Source organism: Nansenia antarctica, assembly GCF_963989245.1.
Source record: "Nansenia antarctica genome assembly, chromosome: 16".
NCBI lineage: Eukaryota > Metazoa > Chordata > Actinopteri > Argentiniformes > Microstomatidae > Nansenia > Nansenia antarctica.
In genome coordinates this window covers 13,792,954-13,804,481 of record NC_137686.1, presented here as the reverse complement: position 1 = coordinate 13,804,481, position 11,528 = coordinate 13,792,954, and the positions used below count along the sequence as shown (strand labels likewise).

Genomic DNA, 11,528 nt, shown 5'->3' with positions numbered 1-11,528 from the left:
TTTAAAGAAAAAAGAAAAAAATAGCATAGGAAAATCCAAGTTGTATAAAAAAAAAAGAAAATCGAATCTATTACGCCTGTAAGATGCTAGTTGCACCTGAGATCATCTGTTCTCAATAAACACAACAGATAGCCTACCTTTGTATAAAGATGTAACTCAGCAGCCTAAAATCTCTTGAATCACAAGTAGGTATTATTCCATAAGCTTCAGCATCGACCTCCCTGCCGGGTGAATGATAAGGCTACTGTAATAATATCGGACATCAAAATAGCGCGCAGGAGACAGTAAGACAGGCAAGACCTCAAATAACCTTAATGATAATTTTTGCGCGGCACGGACGAACGCATTGAAAGCATCACTTGATCAGGTCTTAAGAGTAACACACGGAGGAACGAACACACCGGGACAGCCGTCTCCCTGGACAAACGCAAGTGGACCCCCCCCCCAAAAAAGCCTATTCCCCCCATGCCCAATTCATGCAAAATCCAAAATGATGTTTCGATTGTGCAATGACTTTCTCTATTTATACAGGCGGTGTGGCAGGTTGCTCTGACCCGTTACTCGTTGGAATAAGCATGGACTGGGCAGGTTTCTAAGGCGCGCAGGAGAGATTTGGTGAGAGGCAAAGTTACCGTTAGTAGACTTATGGGACCCTATAATAAGCAAATACCTTTTTTTTCTCCTCATGCCCGGCCGGCGGCATCACAGCAACAGCCATGAAAGCTTTTGATTGAACACCAAATAGACCAGGAACCTTATTATTATGCAATAGTCTGAGGGACTTTTACGCGCAGATAATTTAACATTATTATTTTGACTGTTTTTTTCCTCTTTGAGTTCATGTTATCCCTTTTTGAGTGCACTGACGGATGTTGGTTTAGCTGCTTTCTGAGGTCTGGAACCGGCATCTGATGAAAATAGGCGCGACACACACACACAAAGACACACACACACACGCACACGCGCAAAGACACACACACACAAAGACACACACACGCACACACACAGCAGACACACACGCACGCACGCGCACGCACACACAGACACACACACACACACTCACACACGCACGCACACACCCACACACACAACATACCTGCCTTATAATCTAATCAGACCAATCCAAACAATGGTAGGCAGTTCATTACCGGAGCCAAAAATAGTGCAGTTCTTGATTTAGAACATTATTATCGTTATAATTTCAGAGATATTACATGAAGTTATATCCAGATGTGTTGGGTGTTTGAAGAGCTCTTTCAATAAATTAAACTGAAACACATTGCTGCTATTTGCGCCCAACTTTCTATCCTAAGAGGCAGGATTTATACGGACTGACATAAATAATTCACTCAACAATTCCGATTATTACACGCATAAACATGTTGTATTATATCAAACTACTGGCTGTGGTCCTCATCAACACTTGGCTGCTGAACACTGTTCTCTCCTCCGATCATATCCGAAGGTACAAACGCACCCTGGCTCAGCGAGCCGACAGAGAGCTGGCTCTCTTAGCAAGCGAACAATGCAACTCCCCCTCCGTCTCCGCGGCTCAGCAGCACCCTCTAGCGGCCCACCCGCGGAGACACACCAGGCGAAGGGACCTCTATCAAGTCACTGGTGCGGGCCTGGGGGAGTCATCATGTTTAGGTGGGTGCAGCTCTGATGTTCATTCTAACCCGCTGGGACTGCGTAGACTAGGGTCTCATTGGGGCACTGAGGGGAAGAAGGGGGCAAGGGACCTGGAGAAAAATGTTTCACCCAAAGGCCAAAGGGAGAAACTTTTAGCTCACACAGCAGCGGGGCCTGGCGGTCCCCCACACCGCCCAGACTCGAACACAAACCCCACTAGTCCGGTCGAAGGGGACACGGACAGATACGGCGAGAAACCAGGAGACGGCGAGCACTCGAAGAGCCAACGACACTTCTTCTCCTCCTCCTCCTCCTCTTCCTCCTCATCGTCGCCGCTCGACAACGTCCCGCGCTCCACGTTCCGCAGGAGGCTCCCCCGTAGCCCGGCGACCGTACCTCACGCCGGGGGAGACAGTTGGGAGACGTTTCCTGACAGGGCGGTGGACTCCCAGAAGGTGTTGTCCAAGCTCCAGCAGAGTGGCTATTCCCCTGAGAGTGAGTACTCCTCCGGGGAACAGGAGGGCCTCCCGAGCCCAGTCAGGGGGCCCTCGCCCTGGGGGGCCAAGCTCCCCGACGTGCCCCCCAGGTGGATGTCTGCGCTGTACTTCAGCGGAGAGAGAGAGGAGCTGAGGGTGAACCCAGCGGCCGGCGTGGACCTTCCCAGGGTTAGGTTCAGTATTGAGCTGTGGGTCAAACCTGAGGGGGGGCAAACGAACCCAGCCATCATAGCAGGTGAGTGATACACACTACACCCCCCCCCCCCCGACAACCATCTCTCTTTCTCTCTCTTTTTGTTTTTCCTTTCTGTTTCTCTCTCTCTCTTTTTTTTTTATCTGTTTCTGTCTCTCTGTCTCCCCCATCCTCTCTCTCTCCCTCACTACCCCTTCTCTCACTTCCTACTATTTAGAATACAACTTCAGAGATATCGTTTGATGTTGTAATACACATCTGCCACACAGCTTTGTTTTGAAAACAATAAAAAAACAAATCTCTCTCTTTTCTTCTATTAAGAGGCCACGGCCTTTCTCTTTATTTCGCCACAACTGCTCCACCTGTATCCGGGGCAGTAATTCATTCATACAGTAGTAATGAGACAGCATGGAGTCACCGATTGCCATTAGGCAAGCCGCAAGCATTTTACATTACATTACATTTTTGGCATTTAGCAGACGCCTTTATCCAAAGCGACTTACAACAAATACATTTGTCCAAGTAAGTGAATCGTCTATCCATCATCCAGCCATCGTAGGAAAAAGTAATCTATGCTCAGGCCTGGAGCCTTTGGCAGTCATCGTGCTAGAAGAAGGAATATGTTATTTTTTCTGACACTGGGGAAACAGTGCAGGGGGGTAGTAGATGTCTCTGGAGGCAAGCCTCATAAGCAAACAAAGCAAGGTTACTGGCAGCATCGAGACAGTCAGTTTAGACACTGGAAATATAACCTCTCACAAACACTTGCTTTCCTCCAGCTAGAGGTTAATGATGTCATCTATCGTGGTGTGCTGTGCCTCAACGGAGCCTTCTGATCGGTGTTTTCTCCGTTCCACACTGTTACCGCGGTTACTGGTCTTTATCAGAGTCAAGTGATCAAGGCCGTTTGGATAGACGGGGGGGGGGGGGTGGGGGCGGCAGGTTAGCCTAGAGGTTAGAGAGCAATCGGTAGGTCGCAGATTTGATCCCCACGCCAGGATGTGAGCTGGGGACTGCAGGGTTGCTGGCATCGTATTTAAGGTGCCGTTGTGCCCTTGAGCAAGGCACTCAACCTCCAGGTGCACCGAAGATGGCGGACCCTGTGCCCAGAGCCCAGAGCTCTGTTCTCCCTGGGAGGGAGACGTGTGCACAAGCTACATTTCGTTGTCTCAGAACAGTGCTCTGTACAATGGCGATAACGTTTAATCTTATCTTGACTATGAATGAATGATTCATGAATGAGTTACTTATGCAGCTGTTCTCCTGTAGTGAATAGCCAGTAGCCGGGCTTGAACCAAGGACCCCCCCCACCTCCCCCCTCCCCGACATGCCAAACTAACATGCTACTGTAGGCGGTGACAATCTTCTGAATTTGTTTATTGCAACAACACATCATCACATTCACTCATCTGAGGAACATTTTCATTCTCTGGTCTGGTTTTGATCGGCGTAATACTTTTACAGGTAGATATAATGGCAGACTAACTTAATCGTCTCCTTCTGTAATATGTTTCTTCATTGGTTCCAGATTATAGTAGTACAGTATCAAGAATTATTCCCTGGGCTTTACTACTGTATCCTAACCACTACTTTGAGCGAATTAAACCCTTAACCATGAAATTGGCTCTCCTCCTGAGTGATATTTAGCTACAATTGCCTGCTTTTTATTCCACCCCCCCACCCCCCCCTCCCCCCAAGTATCCCCAAAATGTCGGCGGTTTGTTATGTACAGTTACCGAACTGAGTGCATACAGGGAGGGTGAAGGGGTTTCCTGACCTCTCCTTGTCCCAGCGTTGAACATCTGGAGCCCAGATGTGAGTCTCTCTCTGTCTGACAAGCAGCTGGGAATCAGGGCCTTCGTTTAGGGAAATACTTCCAACCCCCTCGGCCCTCTGGGTAATTTGGTTTTAATTACACTCGTGGAGGATGCTCACTATTTACTTTGTTGCTTTTCCTTTTTTCCCCCCGTTCGCCCCCAAAAATAATATTGTTTTTTTTGTTTTTTTTTGTTTCTATTCATCCGCAGGGGTGTTTGACAACTGTTCGCACTCGTTGAGTGAGAAAGGGTGGTCGGTTGGGATTCGAACGGCCGAGCCCGGCGGCCGGAAAGACGCCAGGTTCTTTTTCACGCTACGCACTGACAGAGCCCAACAGTCCAGCACCATCTACAGCCACCGCCGCTACCACCCCGACTCCTGGACCCACCTGGCGGCCACCTACAACGGCCGCACGATGAGCCTGTACCTGGACGGCGCCAGGGTCGGGGAGAGCAGCCAGCAGTCCGGTAACCTCTACAGCCCGTTCATGCAGACCTGCCGGACGCTTCTCCTCGGAGGCGACCAGTCGGACCACGGCCACAGTTTCCGCGGTTACGTCGGCGGCGTGGCGTTATGGACTCACGCTCGCACGCACGCCGACCTCCGCAAAGGCTTCCCGCCGCCGCCGCCTCGCGTCGACGGCACGCGTCCCGGACCCGTCCTGGCCCGGTGGGGCGACTTCTCCGACGCGGAGCGGCAGTGGCTCCCGCGCAAAGACGGCTACCACCCCGCCGTGGCGGTGGTCCCGGTCCCCGAGCGGGAGCTGGTGTCCCCGTTCCTCCCGCCGCCCTGCGGGTTCACCGCCTGCGACAACACGGACGTGGTCCTGGGCTACAACAACCACTGGCAGCTGCGCGCGGAGAAGCGCGTCCGCTACCGCGTGGTCAACGTCTGCAACGACGACGGGGGCCTCCCCACCGTGTCCCAGGCCCAGGTGCAGCTTCAGCACCGGGCGCTGGCGGAGGCCTTCCGGCCGTACAACATCACCCTGGAGCTGGACACGCACACCGTCCGCAACTCCTCCCTCCGGCAGCGCTTCGTCCTCAGCAACTGCCAGATCAGTAAGATCGGGAACAGGCACTGCGACCCCGAGTGCGACCACCCACGGACGGGCCACGACGGGGGGGACTGCCTGCGCCTGGGACCGTGCTACAACTGGAGGAGGCAGGACGGGGTGTGCAACAGCGAGTGCAACAGCATCCACTACGACTACGACGACGGGGACTGCTGCGACCCGGAGGTCACGGACGTCCTGAAGACGTGCTTCGACCCCGAGTCTCCAGACAGGTGAGATAGAGACCGTTAGTCACGTTGTGGCGATGTCTTCCGTGTGTGTTTGTTTGTGTGTTTTTTTCGTCTCTTGATGAAAAAGACAGAGCTGGTCGTTTGTGTTTTTTTCTTTTTCTTTGGCAAAGTCATCAATAGTAGTTACCAACATAGTAATTGCATGGAAACAGGAACACAGGGCAGACCCTCAAATAAACTCAACCTGCAGTCGCTAAAATGTTATTGAGGATTTTTTTTGTTTTAGTGCGGTGCTTGATTAGCACTGTCTTTATTGGACGAAGAGATCGAGTGTTTATCTTTGCCATGGGTCTTTGCAAGAGGTCATATTACACAACATGTGAGGCACAGCTACAAATTGAATGTCTGGCAGGGTTTCTGAAAGCATGAGAAGTGGGGTTGGAGGAGAGGAGAGCCAAAGAATACACGTATTGTGGATGCACAACAAAACCAGAAGTCTCCCTTCGCTAGATTCCCTTTGACAGGCAGGCTTATTTGACAGGCAGGCTTATTCGGGGTCCTAACAGAACACATGATGTTTTGCCATAATATTTTTCTTTCTTCTTCTTTTTTTTTTTTTTTTGCGGTGCACATCAAGGTAAAAATACTTCACCTGATGCTGCGCATTAAAAAAGCGAAACGCTCGTTGCTTGATTCATTTCACATGTGTGATCGAGCAACGTTAGATTTACAATGTAGGTCAACGTTTGGGGCTTATGCTTATTAATCAGGATTATAATATACTTCAAACATGACAAGTTTGGAACCTAAAGGGCAAGGTCAACGTTTTTTTTTTACATATAATTTGACTTATTCTTAACTGTTATAAAACATTTAGATAGAAGTTATTTTCAGATTGAAGATGATCCATTCCCAAACAAATTGTTGAACATCATAGATGCTTTCTAAACACATAAATGCATTGCATTCATTCCATTCGTTTACAAGACATTTATGATACAACACAAATACGTCTACAGTCATTTCATCCTTGGCCACGGTAGATTGTGTCTCTGCTGTTCCGTCACGTGATTGGCTCTGGGGGTGTCTTTCAGGTCAGGTGTTTTCAGCGTCCCTGTTGCGTATCTGTCCAGAAAACATTCCTGCACGGGCTAATTGGGAACTAATGATACATTTGGGCAGCAGTTAGTTTGTTGTTTTTCATTCACCGCATGTCTGGGATGTCTGGGAAGGCTGGTATATTTGGACTCTTAAGGAGCCACAACACAAAGCCTTACAGAAACCAGACCCCGAGACTGATATAAAAGTCAGTATCCCATGTCACCAGAGGAGGCTGGTGGAGGTAGAAATGGGAGGACGGGGGCGGGTTCATTGGGTTCATCATGGAACGGAATACGGAAAACGGAATGGTATCATCACGTGTTGGTACCATTCCTCATTCCGTTCCATGCATTATGATGAGCCCCGTCCTCCCATTTCTACCTCCACCAGCCTCCCCCTCTGGAGACCTCACTCCTCTGTGTCCTGGACGGGGAGGCCGGTCATAACTACAGCGATGAAGTCAAGTCTCAGCCTAAACGTTTGCATGCCAAAGTGGTACCTTCACATCTCTTCCCCTCGCTTGGAAAAAGACGACAACCCACGAACCGCTAATCCACAGAGATGCACATACTTCATGAAGACAGTCCTCTCTGGGATATCTGCAGTGTTAGGTCTGTAAAAAGAGGTCCTGACCTCAGCCCGTTGGAACAAACGCAATCCCCTGGACTGCTACCCAGAGTTTTTTTTCGGAGAGAGAATTAATGCTAGGATGACATTTTGATGGCATTTGTGGAGAGCGCACAATTTTTATGTTGTGGGTCTGGGATTTCGGTATTTTTCGCTGTCTGAGTTATTGTGCAGGTATCTCTCCACAGCTGGGGCAATAGAACAGTCTCCCCAGCCAGTTCCTGTCACCGCACAAATTTGTTGTTGGATCGGCCAACGAGACAGCTATGAGAGATGGCCAGGTACATGAAGATTCTGGCAACACAAGAAAGGGAATGAGAGGGAGAGAGACAGAGAGAGAGAGGGAGAGAAAAAAAGAAGGACATATCTGCCATTAATGCTAAGATATCCCCCTGCTGCTTAGGGCATCCAACAAGTCTCAGAGGTGGTTAGAATCTGTCTGCTCAGGAGACGAACTGGGTGGTTCTTTAACGGAAAACCCCCCGGAAAAACGACATTTTGAATCCAGCTGTGAAAGATTGCAAGGGTTAAAGGGACATCACACATAAAAAAAACGTTTCGAGTTTCGGGGATGCTTTCTGACCTCAAAGGGAGTCGGTACGAGTCCTTTGAGTATGGGGGAATCTGTTGCCTATGTCCGACGATATGCCTCGACCCCAAACGAATGGAAAATATACGTATATTTTTCGGGATCATATTTTGTATTCATTTGGTATGTTTACTGTATTAGTTTTTTTCGGGATCATATTTTGATTTGGTATTTTCTCAATGACCGAAGTTAAGTGACGGATGGGGGTCGCACTCCCCAGTGCGGTCCCTAGGTGGCTCCCTCTCGCTATCTACTGTGCCGCCTCAATCACAGACTGATCACCTGCACCTGTGAGTACCTCTGTGAGTACCTGTCACTGTTGTTTTATGTCCCCTCACTTCCCTTCACTCCCCGCTTAAGGCCGGTTTAGGCTTCTGCGTAAAGTCGACGCCGTAGGCTACGCGTAAGCTTACGTAGTCCCGCATGACCGTGCGTAGCCTTGACGTGCTCCTCTCAAAAAATCTAACCACGCGTCAGAGCGCACGTAACCGTAAGCTCTGTGATTGGTCCGCTTGGTAGAACATGATTCAGACAAGATTCCGACTCTCTCGTCGCCCAAAATGCGGAAGTCATGACAGAAATGTCATTCACCTTTTCTGTAATTACTTATTAATAACAATTTGAAAAATTATGCTAACCATCGTATTATCTTAGTTTAATGTCATTTCAATGCATCATAGAACTTTTATATACAACAAACATAACAACAAAAAGATCGCTATTATGCCGCTTTGAGCTTTGAGCTCCGTTGAGTTCCTAACCGGAAGAGGCACAGCACAGGGGCTGAAAACACACTGCCACCTAGCGATGTGACGGTGTAATTGCAGCGCGGACCAACGTCGAACTATAAACTTGGAGAGCCCTCGTGTAGTCTACGGCGTAGCCGCACGTAAATTCGACGCAGAAGCCTAAACCGGCCTTTAGTCTTCACCGCGTGTTCACCATGTGTTGGTCGCTTCAAGGACGTAAGCTAATTGAATATTCTGTTCTGTTTTCTGTAATGTTTTGTGCAATGTCAAGTGCAATACTGAAACACAACTGTGAACATTTCAAACCTGCAAACTGCGACACTTTAAATGAATGTGCAATAATACTATGTGCAATATGACAACCCTCGGGTACATAAGGTTCAGAGATAGGAAATGTTAGGATAGTTATAGCATAGCATAGAGTACAGCACAGTGTTTTATTTGTATAGTATAGTATAGTGGATAGTGTATATAGCCTTTATTTATGTAAACCAGCTCTTTTCCCTTCTTGTTTTTAGTAAAAAAAAATCCTAGTACCAGGGGAGCCCCCCCTCCCAAATTTCGTTGTATGGTACCTGTACTATATCAATGACAATAAAGACCATTCATTCATTCATTCATTCATTTTGGTATAGTACGCAGACCCAGGTGCGGTGTAGATAAAGGGAGGCAGACGAGTAGGTAACAGTACCAAACAAAAAGATCTTGATTTAAGGAAGTGCAGACAAAACAGGATACGAACACGGACGTAAGCTCGAAAACAAAGGGGGAGTATCCGTAAAAACAGTACTCTATATTCAATTAGCTTATTCAATTTACTTATTTCCAATTATTTCCATTTGGCAGCCATCCAATACCTCATTTTAAAGCTGAAGTAACAGAACGTTTACATTTACATCTTTTTTTATTTTTTATTTACTTTAATATTCATTGAGTTTTTATTAGTACAAACAATCAAAAGTAAAGACATTTTTACAATCAGAAAGATATGAAAGTAAGAATAAAATAACAAAACAGCTTGTTACTAGTGTCCGTTATCGAAAAAGGGTGTATAAAGATCCAGTATCTTGAAATGTATATATCAATGTGGGGCAACACTGTTACACGCAAGCTTATGATTTACTACTGCGTCCTGGCATTCACTTAGCATTCACTCAACATTGTCTGTGGTGTCTAGAGCCAGTCATTACAATACATCACCCACTTCCAAACACAGAGCCCAAACATAAACAACTGAGATTTATCGGACAACTTAAATCCACTGTCTACATTTCATATTTTTATGAATATGCATGATGCGTGATACTCATTCAACCTAATGCTTAATTGGAAGCATACCCCGCCACACCGGTCTGGCTCCGTGGAGGGTTTGCTTATTAAATAAAAGGCTGAAAGTACGTCAGGGCAGACTAAAAGTACACTTGGTCAGTTCTCTGGGGCGGTTGGGCAACGCTCCAAGAAACAGTAGGAGGTTGTACTAATGGGCTGCTGCCTGGACCCTCTGGCTTGTTACAAAAGGGCATTAAGACCCGGAGCCTGTTTCAAATGGCCGGCCCGCCGGCGATAAAGTAGGTGCAAAAGCCTTCCAGCTATGAAAGCAAAAAAGGAGAGAAATGACATGTGACAAGTTCACCTCACACATCAAAGCACTTATAGATCACTCTATCACAGCTGGGAGGGGAGGGGAGGAAGTGTGTGTGTGTGTGTGTGTGTGTGTGTGTGTGTGTGTGTGTGTGTGTGCGTGTGTGTGTGTGCGTGTGTGTGCGTGTGCGTGTGTGTGTGCGTGTGTGTGTGTACCACTGTGAGGCAGGGTAGTGGTTGGGTTTCATGTACTTCACTACCCGAAACAATTCAAACTATTATACGCTGGACGTATTAGGAGTTGATGTAGAAACAGGATAGAAAGGAACTCTCTGGGAATGAGTCGTCTGACCGTCATTCACCCGCAAGGAAAACATTGAAATGGAAATGTAAAAAAAACAAGGTCTCAGTCAATTGAACCCTAACCAGAACTAAATACAGTTTACCTTTAATGTGTGGTTTACCTGTAAGTGCGGTTTACATTTAAGTGTGGTTTACCTGTATGTGCAGTTTACCTGGAAGTGTGGTTTACCTGTATGTTTGGTGTGTCTGCTGTAAGTGCAGTGTAACAGTGAGTAACTACATGACTTGTGTAACATTTGTTACAATAGTTATTACCCAGTAGAAGGACCACTGTATTGTGAAAAGTAAAAAAAAAGCGTTTAAGTTATCTGTGTTCCAATCTCTACTCCATAACCCCCCCCCCCCCGCCACCACTCTCCTCTATGCTCTATGCAACTTGACTGGGACTCGAAATGTGGGTCTACTTCTCGTTAAACCCCTGCTTTATCCCGTCGAGCTAAAGCCTAGACATTAGCTCATGGGGCCGACGCGAGGGTTCAGATCTCAGGCGAGGAGGAGGAGGAGGAGGAGGAGGTTACTCATCCAATACATGTTTTGTATCTGAAAGCTGCAAAATGTCAACGTTGAGGAACCGAAGCCAAAGAATTGCACTCAGTACTCTTGTGTACGTGTACAGTTGGATGTGATACAAATTGGGATTCAGATTCTTCCCACGGGCCTCTGATGCTTCTGATCCACCTCGGCTGCGTCTGACCTGACGTGTCTGACCCCTCTGTCCCGGCAGGGCCTACATGAGCATCAAGGAGCTGAAGGAGCTGCTGCACCTGAGCAGCGCCGACACGCTCAACGTCTTCTTCGCCAACAACTCGGCTCGCGAGGAGCTCGCTGGGGCCGCCACCTGGCCCTGGGCCAAGGAAGCTCTCAGCCATCAGGGTAAGATGCTTCCCTTATAGTCTACCTACACGTACACCTTTACCTTCTGGGTTTACCTGTCTGTCTTTAGCTGTTCTCTGTCTTTACCTGTCTGTCTGTCTATACCTCTCTGTCTGTCTTTACCTGTCTGTCTGTCCTTACCTGTCTGTCTGTCTGTCTCTACCTGTCTGTCTGTCCTTACCTGTCTGTCTGTCTCTACCTCTCTGCCTGTCTTTACCTGTCTGTCTGTATTTACCTCTCTCTCTGTCTCTACCTGTCTG

The 11,528-nt window shown here is 47.8% G+C and overlaps 1 protein-coding gene across 1 annotated transcript in view; it reads left to right on the top strand.

Moving 5' to 3' along the window:
• Positions 1 to 1,379: 1,379 nt before the first annotated feature.
• pappa2 (pappalysin 2) overlaps positions 1,380 to 11,528 on the top strand; it is a gene marked incomplete at both ends in the record, with an annotated part of 53,946 nt that continues 43,797 nt past the window's right edge. The window contains 3 exons of the mRNA XM_080546889.1: positions 1,380 to 2,364; positions 4,350 to 5,427; positions 11,120 to 11,268. Of these exons, the coding sequence (XP_080403015.1) occupies positions 1,380 to 2,364; positions 4,350 to 5,427; positions 11,120 to 11,268 (2,212 nt within the window). The remainder of the gene's footprint in view (positions 2,365 to 4,349; positions 5,428 to 11,119; positions 11,269 to 11,528) is intronic.